Here is a 22646-nt window from a genome sequence, read left to right as displayed (position 1 = left end):
CAAAACCAGAGCTCTATCTGCATGTTTATATGAGGACGGCCTTGAAAGTAATTCCACTCATTGAGTATCAGTGTCAACATCTTTCAGGCTTAAACTTTTGTCAGAGAGCTGTGGCTCTGGTTTGAAAGATCTTTTTTGTCTGATCAGACACAAAGTAAAACAGAGATACAGTGATCTTCTCCTACCTCACTGCTGAAATCTTCTATAGTCTGAACAGGTGAAATTAGATTAATACTGTAGTAAGCCTTATATATACATTATTGAAATAACCTCTTAATTGTTATGGTATGCATCTTAGCTCATTTTTTGACGGTAGTTGGAGCCTTCATGTCCTTTGTTAAATAGTTTGTAACATCTTCTTTTAGATTTCAATCTTAAATTGCTTTTTGAAAAGATCACTTTCTTACCAATCCGGTCCAGTCTGTCCAGTGCCACAGTTTCAAAGGCCCGCCTCATCATGGGATACTCCTCCAGCACTTCATTGAAGTTGTCGACAGACAGTGAGTACAGGCGACAGTATGTGTCTGCTCGGACACTGGCTGTCCTTCTACCCCGGGTCAGCAAACAAATCTCTGCAACAGAACATAGCAAATAAACACAGAGGGTTAATGTTATGCCGGCGCTAACACTGCTGTAGATTTCTCTGAGAGACAACCAAAGGCACAGTCCCAGGCTTAGTAAAGCACCCATAATCACTACACTGTCTACATTGTGACAAATGTCGATATCATGTTTATTTTTTTGTTGTTCTTGTTTTTTTTTTTTTACACACAACTCACCTTACACATAATACCATCCTAGAAATAAATAAAAAATGGCTCGGTTAAGGACAAGTAGCATGTTTTTGCACTTTAAGCCGGTTTAAGGCCGGTTCACCACTGCTCCTTCTTTGGACCACTTCTGACAGACACTGACCACTGCAGACTGGGAACACCCCACAAGAGCTGCAGTTTTTCAGATGCTCTGACCCGGACGTCTAGCCTGCACAATTTGGCCCTTGTCAAACTTGCTCAAATCCTTACGCTTGTCTATTTTTTCCTGCTTCTAACACATCAAATTTGAGGACAAAATGTTCACTTGCTGCCTATCCCACCACTAACAGGTTCCATGATGAAGTGTTATTCACTTCACCTGTCAGTGGTCATAATGTAATGCCTGATCAGTGTATAGAGCCAATGGTATTGTTACTGGGAAACTATTCTGGATCTTTGCAGTGGTAGAAATATTTTTATATGATTAAAACATTTGGAGAACCACCGTTGATTTTAAGAATTGCTTTATCTTCCTCAGCAAATAAACTATGCCAAATTAAAACTATTACTTTTCTGTAATTGATTGCTGCAGAACTTGCTATTGAATGCTATTTTCAGAGAGGTCTCCCAGCCCTCATCTGCCATGTCCGTTCAGGAAAGTAATTCTCCATTTAACAAGCATTGCACTGCTGTAGAGATATGGCTCAGAGACAGTTTGTGTGGGTGCAAGTGTGTCTGTAGTATTTGCAGATGTCGCATGTGCCTGCATGCACTACCATGCACAAGTGGGATATGTCTGTGTGAATGCCTCTGCTTGCACAGAATGGTTGTGAATGTACAATAATGTGTGTCTATGCATGCCAGTGTTTTATTCATGAGACCAAGGCAGTATGGGAGAGTGAGATGGTGCAAATACAGGGTACATATTATATATATATATATATTTATATATATATATATATATTTATATATTTATTTTATATTACATTTGTAATTAAGTATATATGTATATATATATATATATATATATATATATATATATATATATATATATATATATATATATATATATATATATATATATATATATATATATATATATATATATATATATATACTTAATTACAAATGTATATGAATATACATGATGGTACTTTTTTCTACGTATATATTATACAGTATATTTGTGTATAAACAGGAGTTAAGTGACTGACGTACATTTAGTGGAGTGCCATGTGTTTATACACATTCCCTAATGTCTTTGCTCTTCAGCTTTCATCTCATCTTCTACCCTCCCCTCCTGTGTTCACAATCATACTCCCTCCTTCGCAGAAACTCATTTCTAGATCATCCACACACACACATGCTCTCAATTCTCCCACAGAATGCACTTTCCTACTTTGCCTTCCCTTAGCCTACTGTACATCAAATCAAATTTTTAAAGAATCCGTCAACCAGTTTATTTCCAGCGAACTCATGCATAGTCTGACTCTCCACCGTTACTGTCTTTCTCTGCATTGTCCTTTGCTTCCTCCCTTGCTTTTCCCCTTTATGTAATATACTGCACATAAAATGTTGGTTTATGTGGGTCTCATGTTTACATTATGCTAACCTGCAGACACACTAGCCTCTTGGTGGGAAGCATGCATCTTGTTTTTTCTCCATCAGACAGTCTATCAAAATAATATAATTTTTTTTAAACTTTTGAAACTGATTTTTAAGCTGCACTCCATAAATCTCTGGGGCTTTAACTGAAAGCACAACTTCACTCAAATGTGAGCAGTTTGGCCTGTAATCCCCCCTGAAACACCTTCTAAGAACAACAGACTTTAAAGTTTTGGTGTTTTTACCAATTTCCTAAAAAGAAATAACCTATTTCGTTTAGGTTTAAGTAAAGGAAAACTACAAAAAAAAAAAAACAAGGTTGGTTCTGTGGTGAATTCTTCTGAATTGAACTTCAGTAGGCTACTCACAGTTGTAGGGGGAAGCTGAGGCTAAAAACCAAAGACTCCACTTTTGCAGTCTCTGCAGTTCTGCACTACTGTATGTCCAAGACGATTTAATGTATACAGGCTGACAAATGCATGATAGCAGTGACAACAACGCAGCAACACGTGAATACAGTTCTTTTTTTGGAGATGTCCTTAACAGGATGCCACGTGTACTGCAGTGCATAGTTCACCTACCCTGAGCTGGCAGATGGTACAAAATTCTGTGAGTGTTGACTTCAAACTTTTCCCTCACTGCACTCTGTTCCCACTGGTATTTTACCAATGAGACCAAAAACTGGAAACATGAAAATGCCACAGTATCACTCGCACATGGACCATAATTTGTCAGCATTATGGGGTTTGAGTTAAATCTGATTCAGTTTGTCAATGCCAACTGTTCATTAGTGTTCAGATATTACAGCTACTTCCCAACTCGATAACAAATGCAAAACAAAAGAAATACCACCACCACAAAACACCAGAAACACACACATACAGTATAACAAATGTACGTAGCATTCACTGCACAGCAGCTGCATTGAATTGCAGTAGATTGTGGAGAACTGTGTCTTCTTCTGGTCACTGAGTGTTAAGTGGTTATGATTGTGTGCAGTGGTTTGAAAACTGAGATCGGGGAACAGATAAAGGGAGAACGTGCGATTCCACAGGACAGCGAGAGAGGGTATGTGTATATGAAGCATAAGCCCAACACCATGTGTAATGTGTTGCTGTTTGTGTGTGCGCAACAGAGATAGAGAGAGAGTATATGGGTGAATGGACAACAGCCAAGTTAGCAAGAGAGCTGTGTGAATGTGAAGGATAAAATACCGTGCTCCTCTTTTTTCTCTCTCTCTCTCTGTCACGGTGTGTGTATGTGTGTGTGTGTGTGTGTTTCCACATGTGTGAGTGCGTACCACATGTGTGTTGGCGGGGCAGCCCTGGCTATAGCTGTGCTGGGGGTCCATTTCCCAGAGCACTGCTCCAGTAATCCCCTCTGGAGAGGAGCATCACAGCTCTGTATTAAATCCTCTTGTCCCGTGGCTTTCTGGATGAAGCCAACACTGCCAAGATGAGGCGGTGATCTGCAGTGAGCCCTCTGGCCTCGTCTAACTGTCTTTGCAGAAAGCAAGTGAAGCCCAGACACTAAGCAGTGCCATCTGAACTACAAGAGCAGAGAAAAAAAATCCATGGCAGGGTATGGGTCTGGGGCAAACCCACCTCCAGCTACACAATCAGAGATTAGTGGACATCTCTGAGTGCTGAGGGGTTAAATGCTGGCAGCTGCCCTAAAGATCAACACTGCCCTGAATATCTGGAACTTTAACACCGGGAGCAAAGTGAAATATGGCATCAAAGTGAAGTGATGGCTTCTGGTAGAAGTGGATTTAGGATAAATATAGATATAAAACATAAATTATATATGGAAATATAAATTAAAGGGTTCAAACCGAGGTAAATGAGACTGAAAAACTAAAAATATATGGTGTGTTTCATATGCTGTGACTGGAAAGGACTATTGAATTGTAGCTACCTAAAAGCAAAGCAACAAAATAATAATAATTAAAAAAAAAACTTAAAGTCCATATTTCTTTGTGTAAAATTAGACTCTATATTCCCCAATGTAAATATATTAAAAAAACTGCTGAGTGAAATTAGACCTTCTATAATACGCTGTTAGATGCTTGTGGCTTTTGTGGATGGTTTGAGTTACATTCGATTTATTTATGAATGCCCTACTCACACTGCGCACTCACATCTCCTGTGACTCATTGCCGCTCTTCCCAAATCCTGCATGAAATCATGGCACAGGCTTAGTTGGTGTATCTCAGCCTGTATTCTATAAGGGGCGTGTGTTTTCTCCTCAAACTGACTGCCACTTCTACAATTGTTCATTTATGTGTGGTCCTAACTAATAAAGAGATGATTCATAGTCAGCCCAAAATTGTGGGATTTGTTTGCTCAAATGAGCAAAGCTGTAATATCATTGTGATGCAAGATAACTGATATCTGCTGGAGAATTCAATATGTCATTGTGCTCAATATTCTTCAGTCTAAAAACAGAAGAATGGGTACAAAGATGCAACTCTGATAATACTTGATGAATCTCCCCATCTCTTTCTCCTGCTGTTCTGTTCTGCTGTGAGTTTATCTGGCCCAGCAGCGGTATCTGTTCCTAAAACTGTGTTAGTGAAGTAGACACAACACGGCCACATTTTCTAGAAGGAGAATTTATCCCTGCACGGGAAGATGTTGCTTTTAGACAGCCATGATGTGGTTCATTTTCACACTTGACAATGTGTTCAAAATTGTATGACGTCAATTAAAATTGGATGTTGCTCTGAGAAAGGAGGACTTAGACGTTGTGTGCCGTGACCTTGGTGAGAAAACACAAGACTGAGCTTCTGTTGGACAGTGTAGCCCACGTGTCCTGGGCTCTTAACTGGCAAGATGCTTCGCCCTGAGTCCCCTGCACCAGCTCTCTCTCAAAGTGAAGAGTCAACTGCGTGGTATGTCAGTGTGTGTTGCATGTGCATGTGTGTGCAGTGGGGCAAGTGCAAAAGAAAAACTTAAAGATACACAGCCTGAATGCATATATGTGAGACTGTGATACAAGGAGTGAAAAAAACACATTCATTTTGTTGTGTAATTTAAGTAATATAAAATAAAAGTAAAGTAAAAAATATACTGGAAAATATTTTTTCTTATTATAAAATGTATTAATAATAAGATGAAATGAAACTGAATCTAAAATTTGGGCAGTAACAACAGTTCTGGTTGTGGTAGAGCAAAGGACTGTTTAATGTTTTAATATTTAATGTTTTAATTAATGTAACTAACATCAACATCATTCTGCATCATATACATTTCTGAACATAATCAAACGGGTAAACTATAATGAATCACCATATAATGACAAGCCGCAAGCAGGGTTACAAACTATGCCCTCTGTGAGGCTTTAATCGATTTTCTCTTTGCTGCATCTGCACTATAGGAGGAAGCTGGGAAAAAGTACATTCTATAAAAATATAGAATTATATGTTACAAGGCAAGACTGGCGTAAGAAAGGGCTGCAGCACAGAGGTGCAAATATCTCTGAGATTACTGTGTCAAAAAAAAAAGAATCACCAATCAAGAAATACGGGGTTCATAATTCTCTAAGAGAAGCAAAGCATCAGAGAGTGAAGGGTTTAACTTATTAATCAATAAACATAGGGGGATATTTAATAACTGCAACAATTGCATGGTAATCAATTTTTAGTAATGAATGTATTATTAAACGTTCTTTGGGTACATGGCAAGATTAGGAAACTATGGTCAATTCTGTTCAGGGCCATCTTCATGTGACAGCTAATCCATATGTACTGACTATAAGCAGATGACAGCACAAGTGTGCTGTTTCCAAATGCAAATGCTGGCCTTTGAAAGTACTTTAAAATAAGTTCAACTTACTGAACACGGACGTATTTGTGTGTGGCTGCACCTGCCTTACTCCCTGCTTTTAAGTGTGTGCTGATGTGAATTAATCAGCATGAGCAGGGCTGCTTGGTCTGTGATGAAGTATCTGTGTCCTGCAGCCTGGTCTGGCAAAGCTCACCTGGATCCTGAGTCCTGCTGTCAGCTCCCATCTCCCTCCCCGACACTGCCCCCAGCGCACGGAGCGGACACTCTCTAACCTTTTGAAACGTCCGCAGTGGGCTGCCTGATTCCCTGTGACACGCCATGCTCACTCCCTCACAGCATTAGCATAGCTACGCAAACACCTTCAGTTTTGCTAGCATGCACAGACAGGTAGGGGATATCTGCTGTTTTTCAGCACCATAGGCTGATGCTGGGGTCTGTTAGGGAGGAATTTGTGGTGATGGTTTATTTACTTGATCAAGGAGAACAGAGGAGTCGTCAACACAACATAAGTGCGTGACACCACCTCAATTCTAAGGGTCAAATAGTAAAACTCAGATTCTTATACTAGAAAGGTGGACCGAAACAGCAAAGGGGAGATGTGTTAACATCCAATTGGCTATGGACGCCAAAGAGGGGCCATGGCCTTGGCATGTAGGGCAGATAACTGACCCCAGCAGTAATCTAACAGAAAGTCCTCTAATTCATAGCTCTATAACACAGAGGGATTGGCCATTAACTACACAAACTATCTTGGGAAAGGAAATTATTCTCAGGGTCCTGTCAAATCTCATTGTCTCTTTTTCACCCCCTGAACAGAAGCTGGATAATGTTTATCTTGGTGAGAGACCAAAATGACACAGTAAAACGACGTTCAAGGACCAGAAGGTATTGAATACAGTATGTTCAAATGCAAATCACCTCATGTTTTCAGTTTTTGAAGACGTAGGCCTACTGTATTTCACAAGTCAAACTAGCTTTTCTGTTGTTCCATTAATAATTAATAATATTTAGCAATGCTCTAAGGTTGGTAATGTTAGGCTCTGTCCAGACTGAAATATCTTACTGTAGCATTAAATTACAAGCATCAATGTGGGTGAGCTATAGGGATGGAAATCGAGAACCGGTTCCAGTTGAGAACCAACTGTTTCGATGCTTTGAGATAATTTTCCTTCATGCTTAATGATTCCATTATTGATGCCGCTTGGTTCTGTGTGCCTTGCAAAGCACATGAGAGGCAGTCAGGCAGTCGAGCGACAACTAAGGGGTTGGGGAAGTAATCATGGCGGATGGGAGACAGAAGAATTCCAAAGTGTTGCTTCATTTCAGTACTGCTGCTGTTACTGTACCTCCCACAATGTTAGCTCGCAGGCTAACGTCACTAGCACAGCTCCATGTCTGAGCCTGACTCACCCGAGGGTTAGCCAGCAGAAAACACCATTCACACCTGCTGCAAAGGTGGAAATGACAAAGGAGAAAGAGGACGACTGCCACTGTGTAGTACAATTTGTTGTGAAAGAAGTTGTTGTTGTTTCCTGTTCAGTGTTCAGAGACCTCTGTGAAAATCTGAACAGGAATACTTCTTTTTTCCACGCAGACAATCCACAGAAACTGATAGGGGGATCAATAAGCATAACTAAATATGTAATTTCTATAATCCTATCACTTCCCATCCCTAGACTAAGCACTGGTTCACAGTGCTGCAGCTGCATCAGTGTGGACTGGTGGACATTCAAAGGGAGCCCTCTGCAACGTCACCGTGACTCCTTTTGAATGATATAGAAGAAATAAGAGGGCTGAAAACGACGACGAGTCCATACATTAGCTCAACCTAAAACATTTTGCATTTAGAGTCCCATATATTTTAGCTGCATCATAGTTGACAGAGTAGCTAACGCAGGAGCAACAACAAGGCAGGCTGTAAACATTACAAACCAAGTGCTGTCTAAAAATGCCCAAACCACAAAACTAACTGTGATGGAAACAGGACAACATGAGGCAGGGCAGAGAGACTCTGCTCTGACAGTCAGGTCAGGTGTCTGGCTGACAGCGCAGTCAGCAGCGCGGCAGGAGAGGCATTGCATGGTAGGATGTCACAGCTGAGCTATGAAAAAGATGCCAACTGTTACTTCCTGTGACTGTTTGGAAATGTTCACATTACAGATACTAGAATATCTTAAAGATGAGCCTTTAGAGTACAGGGGACTTTGGTGTGTGTAGTACTTTGAATAAATGGTGGGCAGATGTAAGTAGTGAGTATGATTAGCATACAGATAGGCTAGTGTAAGTTCGTCTCTAGAAGCTGGTACAGTAGATTCAATGAAGCACGCAGACACAGAACTGCAGTAACTGCTTTGTACTAGTAAGTAGAACAAAAAAACTATTGAAATGCATCAAAGAAAGACAATAGTCCTTTCAAAATATAAAAAAAAGGTTTCCAAAATATTGGTTGGCGGTCTAAGTTTCACAAGTTTAAGCTTGGGTCTTCATGTAACAGTTCAGTCAATTCAGTTATCAGAATTCAGCTGTCACTTCAAGAAATTGTATTCAAGCAATACAAAAACACACATAAAAACTGCACTTTTCCACTAAAGCCCTTTGGTATTATCCATACTGCAATAAATGCAATGTATGCTTTAAAGGGATTTAGTGCTAATGGGGATTTTAGTCAAAACAAAACAAAAAAAGTTATTGCACAATCCCAGGACAGTTAATTGTAATCAAGTGACTAAATTCAGGAGAGTGAACAAGGGCTGAACAGTGGTAGCAATCCTACCACCAGGCCAGGAGCAGCCAGGCTTGTGGCCTGCGTCAGTGTGTTTCAGCTGATCCAGCTTCCTTCAGGGTTCATCTGCGTGTACTGTAGTCTACCATCCAAATTAATTATTTTCCACAATGGCTGACCTGCTAGGTGAACAGGCGCAAACGTCATAAATCCTTAGAATTGAATCCATCCAGGTTTGTCTTGAACAGGCACAGTGTCGTGCAACATTAACATTCAGTCAGGGCTCACCAGTGTTCAGCCAAAAGCCTGCCTGGGTCCACAGCACATAAGCAGTAAGCACATCAAACAGTAGAAACAATCCAAGGGGTGAACATGGCAGCTTTTCCAGTTCCAAACATACAGGTTCCCAGCTTCCAGATTCCAGATTTCCAGCCTCCAGTTACTCCGTGTCAATGCTGTCTGGGTGGCTTGATGTCAATAGGTGGCTGGCTGGTGTGTGAATGAGCGAGGTAGCGATTTCTCCCTCATCCGGAGAAAAGGAGCAGATACCAGGTGAAGAAGAACGCCTCTGATTGGCTTAGATGTGGCGATTAGAAGGTAGGGTGACTAATAATGTAAGGCAATTGGCTCTGTTTTTTTAAATAGTTAGACAACCATGGACTTTACACAGGACACTGCTCTATGGCAGAGTGGAGGAGCTCATTACTTTACCAGCGTTGCATGTGGGAAACTAGATACATGTTAATAAGATCTGATGATGAAAAGACCTCAGCAACTGTGTTGAAAGTTTATAAGAACACAAGATGAACCACAAGCATACTACATAATCCATCCCTATACCGACTGTGTCATATCACATAATGCAATGCATTGTATTGTTTACCATCCCATCCTAACCCACCTGTCATGTTATATAATTCTACGTATACTGTATCATCACAGATCACATCATATCTTCAAGTGATGCTGCTTCAGAATACGAGGTGCAGGGGTGTTAACTGGGTTAAGGACCAGGAGGATTACTGGAACCTCCGCTGCTGCCAGCCGCTCTCACTGACTCACTCAGTCAGGCTGGCAGCTCAATAGACCAGCCTGTCTGAGCTCAGACAGAGGGAAAAAGGCGAAAAAGGAGGAAGAGAGGGGAGATGGGAGGAGTATTAGTTCTCTAACCCAGGACTTCACAGGGCTACAGATTTAGAGAGGACCGTTCACAGAGAACCAGTTAGAGACCGAGTAAAGCCAAAGAGATGACACAGGAGATTGCAAACTGTGTAGTCAACTTACTCCCCTCCTCCTCATCCTCCTCCTCCCACTCTCTGACTCGGTCACACTTACCCCCCCACCCCACGCAGAGAGCTGCTACAAACCACTCACTCAGAGGTAAAGTGAGCCATCTTAGCCGTGCAATCAAAGGCAGCTTTTGATAAGCACCTCTGACTGGCATGCAGGGCCACCACAAGGTCACCGAGCTCCACTCCCACCAGGAGAGATTCACAGTCTGCAATGGCAACACATCAATTACTGCAGGCAACAAAGAATGAACTATAACAACACAATAAGCTGCTCGGTTTGGAGGCTGAGGGGGCAGCGGAGATGCTGCTCCGATAAGTGTTTCGACACTGAACTATAAGGAGAGAAAGAGACGAGCAGCAGCGGGGGTGGAGGGTGCATGTTTTCTTTCCGAGCTCACAGCAGTGTCCAGAAAGCGGGCTTGGCAGCAATCCATGTGTCCCTTGGCGTTAGTACTGCAGTCACATTACATTTCCCCTCTCCACTGGATCGCTGTGTGCCCAGTCGATGCTCCCGTCCAGGACATGTCGTGTCCACTTTAGACTTTAGGCTCTCTGGCTCAAGCTAATCCAGCAGCTAACAAACTGGAGCAGACTGCTGAGCATATAATAATGTAAATAATTCAGGTCATCTATGAATGAATGAGTTAGGGTGCATGTGTTTGCTGAGATGTTGATGAGCGCATATGCACGCCATTTGCCGTAGTGGAAACTGGAGCCTGCTGACGCTGAGTGTGATTAAGAAAACAGAATGCTCTTCAACAACTGGATGACTTTAGAGTAGACCCATCACATTAACAGGGACTAAACATTGCAATCCACCTAGAGCAGATTTTTTTTACCTCCTGCTTGCTGATGTTGACAGCCACACTGAGATCCACATGTGCCACATACTCTCTGTGCTGATCCTGCACCAATTAATTTCATGAATGACTAACTCGTATTTGGTAACAAACTCCCAGTGGCTCTAGGCTTACTTCACTAGCCCCCTCCCTTACACTCCCAGTAGACTGCTACTGCTAGTAATAGCCACGGGATAATGGAGTCAAAAGCCCTGTGCCTATAATGTGAAAAAGGGGGGAAAATAATTACAGATCCAAGGTTTAAGATTACAGCAACCCAGCCAGTTTCTACTCCAAACCCAGCGTGTTTTACACTACTCATGTTTACTTAAGGAAAAAAAAAGAAAAAGTAAGAGGTCGATGCATTCACTCTAAGATGACATTGCCATCTAGAGCACACACGGTTCAGTGTCTTTGAGTGGCAGAATGTCCAAGCTGTTGCACAAACTGTGCCATTACCAGGATGCCTGCGCCAGAAACAAGCCCATAAGCTCACTCAAACTCTCTCTGAATCTGAATTCTGCCTTGCTCAGGAGGGACCCGGAGGAGGGAACATTTTGGACAACATGGCCCTAGAGAGAGCTGGGGCCATGTTGTCTAAAATGTTGATTAGTTTTGGCATGTGTAGAGATAGATTGCCTGTCATCTTTTCATTATTTCTGTGGAACCCCCCCAGAGAGAGGGCATGGAGATGGACTTGAGCAGGCAAGGCGTAATTAAACTTCTACAGGCAGGTCATGTGCTGTTAAACGCTTTGCCACCATTTCTCATTACTTAACAGTGTAGTCTAAATTATACGCCGTCACTGGGCAAATTAATTGGTATTTGGTGAGTGCAGTATGGCAGCATTGTCTCCTACATGTGTCATAAGCTCTGTCGTACCATGAGAGGGCTATGCATTATCTGACCCTGATTAAGAACATAACGCGGGTTAAGTGACTCAAATCTTAAGCATTCATAAATGAAAACTATGAATATAGTATGTAATTACACAACTTTCTGACACAGTTGACCTTTGCATATTTTCAATGCATTTTTTTAAATGACAGGAAGTTGCCGTTTTCTTAATTTGAGCCCTACATTTTAGAGACAGCACACAATGTGAATTAAGGGAAAGTCCTGCATTAACCATGAAGCAGAATTTTAAGTGAGGTGACAAGCTCTGCACATCATACTACTTTAAGCTCACGATGAGCTAATATTAGAGCCAGAATAAAATCATCCAAATGCCATTGCCTCACAATTTAAAATTCTAGGCCAAACTCTTAAGGTGCTAAAGGACAGCATTATTCATATGAAAACAGGTCAAATGTAAGCTCCTCAGAACAGAGGGATACAGTATGTTTGTGGATGTGACCTTTGAGTTTGTGTTTCTGCTGCAGAACTAGCTTGTCTTACCTCCAAAGTAGGAGCCATCTGAAAGCTTGGTCTCTTTATTGCCTTTGGTTAGTACACTGACAACCCCGTGTTGGATGAAGTACATTTTCTTGCCAATGGTGCCCTCCCTGATGATGTAATCCCCAGGCTGGAACACCTCGAACCGCAGCTTTGTGAGCATGGATGTGACAAAGTTGGGGTCGGCGTTGGCAAACAGAGGCATGGACGCCACCAGCTTTCGACAGTTAAAGTTGATGATTTCCTGTTTCAGGGTGCACAGAAAAATAGAAAACAGCCATTAAGTAAGAACAGCTGGAGCTTTACAAAATGTATTGACCTATCATAGTTTCAGACAAGGAGGATATTAGAGAAACAGTGGGGAAAATGTCAGCTGTGCAAACCATTTTTTGCTTGTTTGTTTGTTTTACTTGTTTGGATTTGAACTTCTTTTCCCACAAGAATGTGAACTGAACTGAGGGGAATGTCAAGCTCTACACAGAGTTTTACATGCATCACACCCCAGTGTGCGCCTGATGCAAGACCACTCATCTCACCTCTCGGAGAGGCTCGTTTAACTCTCCCAGGATGCTCTCCTCGTCGAACATCTTGCCCTGGTAACGGTGCTCGTAGTAGTCGTGGATTCTTTGCCTCATATCTGCTGGCAGCTTGTGGAAGGACATGTACTGCTCCACCTGTTTGTACTGCAGGGACAGAGAGACACACAACAATCAGGTTATTCAAAGGCCATAGTGCTGTATCACAGATACACAGCCACAGGGAACAGCTGGCACTGAGGTCAGACACACAAGAAAATGGAGAAAGATACATATTGGCCATCAGGGCTGTTGTTGCTTAGACCTGACAAAACATCAACTTTTCCTGTTTTTGATCATGCCTCTCTCTAGAAAGACAGAAAACAGGTGGCAAGTGTTTAATAACGCTGTCAGTTCATAGGAAGCCTGGAAACGACTCACCATTATGGCAATTTGAATTGGCCCAGAAACATTCTCAACGTAAATGTGTCAGCCAGTGTCTGTGTCAGAGGTCAAGTAGATAAGAGCTAATTTTACTTATTTACATATACTGAGTTGTCATTTGTGATGAAAAATACAATTACAGTTATGAAAAGCAGTTCAACTCCAGGGTACAAGAAAAGTTGATGTGATAGAAAAAAGGAATCCGATAATGTGAAAGCATTACATGTGACATGATTACAAATTCAAATCAAAAGCTAGAGACACTGATGGCATGTGTGTGTATAGTGTGTGATGATAGATTTCTCTGTGTGTATGCATGCAGCATCATAAATCTAACCAAATAATGCGTAACACTGACTTAAAGGCAATGTATTGTATGTTAGAAGGTAAGAAGGTCTAGGTTCTATATAAATACGGTAAAAGCACCAAATGTGCAGTTTGAGAGGAAAAACACTTGACCTGTATTCAGAAACTGAGCCTTAAAATGGGCCATCTGGACTTCTGTAACTTTGTGATGTCACAACAAAGCAGCCAACGCTTTTAGCCACTTCCAAGGTTTAGCCTGACCAAACATTCAACTTTGCCGGATTTGACTACTGCTATTTGTATTCAAACACTGAGACATCAGCAGGAGGAAAGGCTCAGAACATCTCTGATTGTCTGGCTCATCTGTTATTACAAGAGCTCCAGAAAGAATCCTGACAGAAGATGTAAAATGACAAGATTATTTTGTTTTCTTTATCCACAAATATATCTTCTTATGTGGGTCAACACTCCTAAATAAAACAGTGTAAAAGGGTAAAACATGGGACCTTAAGAATTTATATTTTTGTAAGAATAAGAGAGTAGGATGACCTCAATACACAACATGCAATGTCTGTGTTACATACATATGGTACTGTACATTAGAGTAACTGAACAATTAAGGTAATATGAAATTAAAAATATTTGCATAATATAATTGGAACTCTAAATCTATATAATAGCCACACTGTGATCACATGAGTGTGTGCTGCTGATAATGCCTATTTATATACAGGAGTGCTGTGTCGCAATTAGTAACAAACAAAGCCCTGTGGCAACTCATACACCATGTTCACCAAAACACTTATCAAAGTGAAACCTGTTTGTGTACTTCAGAAATTAAAGTATTAAAATGTGTCAGATGGTCTAACTGATTTTGCAGTATTGGAAGCAGAAATACAGATCAAAGCACCTTGGGAATAATAAAAGGTAGAATATATGACCCTCAGTGAAAAAATAAAAGAGTAAAATTAACCATTCTTACGGCAGCGCTTGCGGTGGTCTTTGATCACCACTTCTCTGCCTTACCACTCTGTGACATGGATGACCTCGGATGTCTCCCTCTTTGTTATCTGACTTTACTACCCTAGTCATTGCTAATCTTGAGGGAGATCATCAGAAGGCCAGTCTTGTGGAAATGTAGCACAGTAAATAAGGACAGCTGCCTCATGCAAGTCAGACTGTTTTTTTGTATGAGGAGGAAAGCTGTCAAGCTTGCTGAGAGTCAGAATATGACTGGGGCTGGAAGGAAACACACACCAAGTGTTGAATCCTGTACACTAAAACATGCATGCAGACTTTACTGTAACCACTTTAGGATGAGGTCTGGTCAGGGTTCTGCAGGTTACATCTTCTACCCTCGCACTGACCTACTGACACACACAAACACACACCCTGCTGTGTTTGTAATCCTCCTTTATGCAGCCCTGGCTTTCAGCCTCTACAGTGTTCAGCTCAGCAATTTTCCCTTTTTTTCTCGTGTGCCCTCTTTGCCAAATTTGGATGCGTTTCAGTTAGTCTGTGTTTGACCAGAGCCCTTCGAGGCCCACACAGACACAGAAAACAGTCTGCAGTCAGTCTGTGCATATAGACAATATAGCTACAAACTGCTGAATGCCCCGGTTGGTAATAATCATTCTAAATGCATTGTTAGTTGCAAGACAAATCACAAATTCAAGGATTTATAAATGATGCTGCAAGTGCAAATGTATACAACCTGTATATGAAAACACATGCACAAGAAATGCAGCAGATAAAGCCAAGCCTTTAAAACAATAAAACACTCAGAAATTATCTTAAAATTTGAGTTCACATCTGGGGAATGTCATGTAAAGTAGGCTATTTGACAGTTTATATGTGTCAACGGTGAGAAAAGTGACCTGGAAAATGTTAATACTTGCACAAGCAAGAAGACATGGAAAGAGGCTTTTAGATATCCAGTGGGGTAAGGGTTTCAGTCTTTATCCCCACAATCCCCTTGGCATAAAATTGAGCATTTACTGATCTGATGATGAAATAGAATTCTTCACAGAAAGGAGGAGGAGGAGGAGGAAGAAGAGACTGCACTCCCATTGGCTGCTTGGAGTTGCAGTCATGATGGCTTGTTTGCATGTGATGCCAGGGTGAAGATGACAGGTGTAACCCACATTCTGCATCTTGTCTAACGTCTTTATGTCTCCTGCATTAGACATGCCACAGCATGATGCTCTGTTTCAAAGATGTGGATTATCATCTACTTCAGAATGTCTCACAACCTTTTTTTTTTTTACACTTTTCATGAAAAAAATAAAAATGATACTGTCAACATCTAATACATGCATTTATCCTCAGCTTTGCAGCACGTTACAAGTTGATTCTCTCAGCATGAAAGGGAATTAGTCAAATGAAGAAATGCAAGATGATGTCCTGTTGCTCTTATATTGTCATAAGTACAACTGAACTATACGTGCAGGAGCTCAGTGTCTCACTCAAAGGCATTTCATGTTTACTAATCACTGTTGAGACTCAAGAGGAGGAGCTGACAGGGATGTAAAAATGATGACCATGGCAGGGGGGGGGGGAGCTGTCCTGATGTTGTGATGGGCTGGTAACACCCCCTGTCATAGGAAATGATCTTATTGGTGCATAGCCACCATCACACTGCCATCAGTCCTGTTGTATCCTGCTGTACTTTGTGCAATGTGAGGGTGGCTGTGGGACATTTCTATATGCAAGTACTGTATGCTGAGCAGCCAATTAGCTTAGTTGTGTCCATCCCTGTCCAAAGGTACTCACCAGCAGCTCTAAAAGCTCTAAAGCTCAGGCAACACAGGCTCTACTTTCTAGTAAACTCATGGTGCCATGTTTACCTCCACAATTAAATAAGTGGTCTTGTTTCTGACTCTTAGGTGTTTGAATGGTGATGCAGAATTTTTATGTGATGTTTAAAATGCGTTTTTCTTTTTTGCGATAATTCAATTTTCTGGCAATATTAAAAGCAGTAAACAATGACTACTACTTCAAACTGTTTTGGTGAAAGAGGAGAATAGTTTAATACAATTGTCCTTACAAGCCTGGCATGTGGCGACTGGCAGGTCCTGCCTCTCTATACTGGACAGCAAGTACCTCACTTTAACTACTATCCTAAGTAATTACAGAGATTCTTTCTTCTCTATGAAGCAAGCCCATTAGCTTCCAGGCCTGGCAATATTACAGAAGGAGCATACACTGCCCACTGAGCTAAACACAACTGTGTCTTCAGGCTATTTCATTTCATAAATCCTCTCCCTATCTTCTCAGTTTTGATCTCTCTTTACATGTCCATTCTTTGGTCTGTTTCCCATTTGTACTTCTCTTTTCCTCTCTCTTCAGCATGCCCCCCCCAATCCCCTTCTCTCTCACGCGGCTCTCCAAGCAGATGCAAATTTCTACCAAATAAAACATGAATTATTCATTTCCCAAAAGAGATGTGAGCCACTTAATTATACTTTCTAAATATTTATTTTTGTCCACTCTTCTGGCTCCTTCTCGCTATCCTTGCATTGCATGGTCAAAGGGTATGGGTCATATAATAAGGCTAACTGGAATCTTAAACATTTGTACTCGCAAATAGTGAAGAAGAATGAAAACTTTGTACCTTGTGTGTGTGGGTGTGCTGGAGGATGGCTTTATCTTGTGTGAAATGGTCACAACACCATTTAATTCTGGCCTGAGAGCAGCATCCACTTTATGTACTGTAAGTAGTAGTTATAGGTAAGTGGTAATTATTGAGACAGGTGGTTTCATAATAATTCTGCTACCCACGGGTAAGTGCTACTACTGTAATTACATACCCTCATTTGTGTGGAGCTGCATCAAGGTTTCTAGTCATGCTAGAGGACAATGTTAGTCACCCATTTAGTCCAGATTGAAATGTCTCAACAACTCTTGGGTGGATTGTTTGGAAACTCTATATTCATAGTGTCCAGAGGCAGAAGCCTGGTGACTTTTTAATAACATTTTTGGGTTTTGTTGTCAGTGTCTTGACAACTACAGCAACCGATTGCTATGTTATAGCTATAAAGGGGCTATACTGTATAAGTACCTTCCACCTAACATGGGCTACGTTCACACTGCAAGCTTTAATGCTCAATTTGGATTTTTTGCCGATTTTTTGTTTGGCTGTTCACATTACCATCTAAAATGTGGTCTACATCAGATTCCAGTGTGAACGGTTTGCGGTTCTGAATTGACCCGCATGCGTAAAAGAACAATAACAATGACGCCAGGCGCAGCACACTGTTGTACAGGAAACAAAGAGTGAATCAGTATTTTTACTATTATTTCTAAATGTCTGTGAAATGGAAGATGGAAAGTGTCTAAGCAGCTGCTACTGTAAGTAGGAAAAGAATGAAGAAAAAGAGCCAAACTCTGTATTTAGTTTCAGTTAGGCTACAATTACTTTAGTTTCCTACGAATAAACCTCCTAAAGTGTCTTTAGGCAGCGTTCGGTTTAAGAAACGTCAACAAGGTTATTACAACCCACACCACGTGTCTTTTTTTATTCATAATCTCCTCTCTTTCAGCGCTCACATTCTCACTAAAGCTGTTTTGTTGTCGGTAAACACACGCCGCTGCGCATCAAATTATCAGACCTTTTCTCGAGCCATTTTTGTATTGCTGTGTGTGTGTGTGTGCCGTGTGTATGTGGTCCTGCCGCCGTTTCTTAAAACAAAACCTAGAGTAAACATTTTGAAGTGATGTAAAAGTCGCATGAAATCTGCCCAAATCTGGCAGTGTTTAGCTCAGTTAGCCATGTGTTGAGGCTACAGTCCTCGTTGCAGGCGGCCCCGGTTCGAATCCCGCATTCGCCAGCCTGCCGTTACTCACTGACATTAGATGCAGCGAATATAAATTTTGCAGTGGCACAGTTTATTGACAGTGGCTGCACTTGCAATTTGGTTTTGGTTGTGCACTCAGAAAGTGAGCATTTTATAGAGTACCTCTGGGGCATGTCAACAGTCCTTGACTCAGCAGGAAAAGTTGTGCGGCAGGCGGAGAAGAGAGGGGAATATAACAGGGTTTAGATTAATGCCATCAGTCAGGTTCCGACTAATGACAACAGCTCTTACTGTAAGGCAGACTCTGACTTATAAGCTCCTCCAACATGTTGACAACTGTGTCCTTGAGTTGACTCAGCTGCATGGGGGAAATCATGACTTACGCTGCAGGGAATGCCAAGTTTCTGCTATTGTTGGATGGAAACTGTTAGGGTGAAAACTGTCTTAACACTGAATATTTACCTTTAACTGAAGTTTGATATTGTGCCGTACTGATTAACAAATAAAACCATCTTACTGACTGATGAGATAAAGCTGAACCTGTGTCTCTACACTGGAGATTGCCAAACTGCACACAGTTACCTCATCAGAACTAACACTGAACATATATTCTCCACTTTGACATTACTAATCAACACTGAATATATCTCACTAATGATTGTTTTAGTAGATTGAGCACTTACACATTTTACCCATTTAAACAAGTTAATCCTGAGTGGTGTGAAACTTTTGTCTTAATATAAGTTGTTCTGAATTGTATTTGATCTGTTGTGTTGAGTCAAGCATTAACCCCATGGTACGAAGGGATAACACATGGAGAGAGAGGAGCCAGGACATATAGAAAGATTTACAGTGTATATACATGTTTATGCTTCCACTTTAGGTACTGTAGTAGCAGTGTTAATTTCGTCAGACGAGACGAGACGAAAAATATTCGTCAACGATGGTTTTTTTCATGACGAAAACGAGACGAAGACGAGACGAAATCAATGCCCTTAAACACTGACTGTGACGAAATTTACACGCATTTTTGTTGACGAAAAAAGACGAGACGAAATCTACTTAATCAAATAAAAACTTAATAAAATGTCTCTTTCTTTTTTCGTCACAGACTTTTAAATTAGCTACAATCCAAAAAGTGCCTTCACTGGATGCATGTCATGTTTTTATCCTCCTGCGCTGCTGCCAGGAGTGTGTGTGTGTGTGTGTGTGCCTGAGTGAGGAACACACACACACACACACACACACTATGTGCTATGTGCGGCGAGTAGGCTACAAACTGGTTATGGGGGGCGGGGGGGGGCGCATGGCCATTGCAGGGGGGGTGCGGGCGCTGTAAACCGGCAGCGGAATCGCGCTGCGAAGCTCCGAGCAACGGAGATCATGTGCGAGCCGGAGCCCTCCCGTTCACATCATTACATTTGTCAATCGCCGTGTTTTATTTTGAAAATTAACCGGATTCTCTCGCTGTTTCTTTGTGCGACTTCCTGCCAGACTTGACAGGATCGCCGCGGCGCTGGTGTGAACGACACAATCGTTAACATCAAAGGGCTCCGCTTCGCGGCTACTCGCGGCGCTTCTGCGGCCGGTGTGTCCCTGGCGTAGACGCGTCTCCGCGCTGGTCGGTCGCTTCTGCGCTGTGTGTGTGTGTGTGTGTGTGTGTGTGTGTGTGTGTGTGTGTGTGTGTGTGTGTGTGTGTGTGTGTGTGTGTGTGTGTGTGTGTGTGTGTATCTCTGTTTAGATACTGACAAATAGCCTACATAAACGCACACACAGGCTGGAAAGTTGGCTCATCTGACAGCTGCCTGTCAATATTGGTTTGAGTAGATTAGTTGTGATTAACATTACTGTCAATCTGCTTTCAAAGACTAAAAAAAGACTATTGACTAAAACTAGACTAAAATACTTTGGATTTTCTTTGACTAAAACTAGACTAAAATGCCAAGACTTTTCGTCGACTAAATGTGACTAAACAAAAAAGAATACAAGCTGACTAAATATGACTAAAACTTATAAGGGCATTTGACACAAGACTAAGACTAAAACTAAATTGAAAAATAGCTGACAAAATTAACACTGTGTAGTAGTAAAGTTTAGTCTCATGTTTTAACTAACCTATTGTGTCTTATATTTTTAACTAACCCATTGAGTTTAAAGACACTGAAACCTGTAAGCAAACCATATAGATTTGTGTTGAGCTTAATTCATAATGCAATGAATACCAGTAACCTGTTTGTTCATTCAGAGGCAAGTTGAGAGCACAAAGAGCCACAGTGAAAGCAAAACATCTCCAAGGCCGAAGGGAGGAGAGGATGAGAGGCCTGTGAGCCCTGCTGAATGAAGCATTGTGAGGAAGAGTTTTATGATCTGTATTATCTGCCTTGGACCCTCACCTGGGATGGAAAATTCATGTCAGTGTAGGGAGGGTTTGTTGTGTTTTCAGGTCCAGAGGTTCGTGTGCTGGGACGATGGGACCAACCTGTGCCAGCCTGAGCGCACCAACGAAGGGGGGGCTAAGTCTAAACCACAGCCACTCCCCACCTGTTTTTGACCAATAAGAATGAATTACACACACATAGTGCGAAGTATTAAAAATTAATGTAACGCTTTTGTCTTGGGCAGATGACAGAGAATTCTCACTCTCTTGGGATGGTGATTGCAGATAACTGCTTGCAGACTGCGATTTCTTGAACGGGAGAGTTTTTTGTATCTGATTCGTTTGATGATCCAATTGAATAGTTAACCTAAAAAGGAGAAAGTGGTGTTCTCCGGGATTTAGCTGGGTTATTAGAGCGGCAAGGTGTATGGTGGGTGTCCCCGTTAAAAGACAGGATACAGATGTCCAGGTTATGGTGGATTTATTTGATGTGGTTCTTCTGGCATTAACACACATAAACCCAGGATGTACAGGTGAAGGTTGGGTAAGTACAGGTAAAAGGAAATTACGAGCTATCCACGGCTGCATCAGGAAAAAGAGGAGAGTAAACTTTGCAGCTACGGCATCTCCCACAGGTGTGGTGCGTTTACGAGCGTCGGAATTACCGCGATGCATTCATGAGCGTTGGAATTACGTAAACTAACATAAAAACACACTGTAACTGAATGGTATTTGGTTCACTGAACATATTAACATCACAAAACAACATGGGCTTTCTAACATAACCGGAACATCGTTGTTTATCCTCTCTTGGAATAAACGGACATGCATGTAAGTTTTTCTGTTTTTTCAACCTGACAAAACTTACATCATTTACATCGTGTTTTTAAAGCCTTGAAAAGCAAGGAGATGACCTCATAAACATTTAGCCTAAATAAGGGAAACACTCAAGTGGCATGTTTTGCTCCTTCCCCAACAGCATTAACCAATTTCCACCCCTCTCTGAGAGGAAGGAACCACTCTATCGAGTTCAATCCCATTTATCCTTCTGATGGATATTTACTGTTTTTCCAGAGGTCTTGATTGCAGGATTGAAGTGGGGGAACAAAAGATCTCTAGAGCCTCTTCACCCTCAAATAATCAGCTTTGGGCCCCTTATTAACTATTCCCCAAAGAGCCATGGTTAATTAACAAGTGTTAATTAGAGATTTAAACGGGAGGGGCTGCAGAACCCTATTGCCATTTTCTTCTCCAGCCATTAGGGACTGGCATGCCACAACATGCTACTCATATACAGGTCCCTTTTGGACACTTTGGGACTACTAACAACAGCAGAACATCACTTGGTTATCCAACTCTGAATAATATTAACAGCATACTGGAAAAACATGAGAGGAGAAACACGCTCCAAAGGATCAGCCTGTTTCTATAAAATAAGACAAAACGGATCACAAGTCACCTGGCTGAGATTATCTCTTTTGTTTGGCATCCCCATCCCCGTCTCTGTGTACTGTATACATTTCCACGGTAGAGGGCCATGGTGACAGATAAGCTGTGGCTTACAGAGAGCTGGAGTGGCAGGCATACCCTGTATGCACAGTCACATGTGCAGCCATCTTGTGCCCCCAATCTGGAGAGCTGTAATTCTCTTTGTGTGATAATGGTTCTTAACATGCCCGAGACAAGAGGGGTGATCCTTAGGGGAATCTGACAGATGCTTAACCCATTCCAGCTCACAGTGTTTAGATGGTGGAGTAGTGCAGCTTCTCACTGGGTAATAAAGGGGTTCAATGCGGGGATGAGACTCAAACAGAT

At 41.6% G+C, this 22646-nt stretch overlaps 1 protein-coding gene across 1 annotated transcript in view; it reads right to left on the bottom strand.

Annotated features, from left to right (window-relative positions):
• hcn4 (hyperpolarization activated cyclic nucleotide-gated potassium channel 4) overlaps window positions 1–22646 on the bottom strand; it is a gene marked incomplete at both ends in the record, with an annotated part of 80674 nt that overhangs the window by 5082 nt on the left and 52946 nt on the right. The window contains 3 exons of the mRNA XM_084001801.1: window positions 408–572; window positions 12397–12637; window positions 12930–13076. Coding sequence (XP_083857927.1) covers window positions 408–572; window positions 12397–12637; window positions 12930–13076 — 553 coding nt within the window. The remainder of the gene's footprint in view (window positions 1–407; window positions 573–12396; window positions 12638–12929; window positions 13077–22646) is intronic.

Source organism: Trachurus trachurus (genome assembly GCF_905171665.1).
Source record: "Trachurus trachurus genome assembly, chromosome: 3".
NCBI classification, from domain to species: domain Eukaryota; kingdom Metazoa; phylum Chordata; class Actinopteri; order Carangiformes; family Carangidae; genus Trachurus; species Trachurus trachurus.
This window is presented reverse-complemented; position numbering and strand designations above follow the sequence as displayed.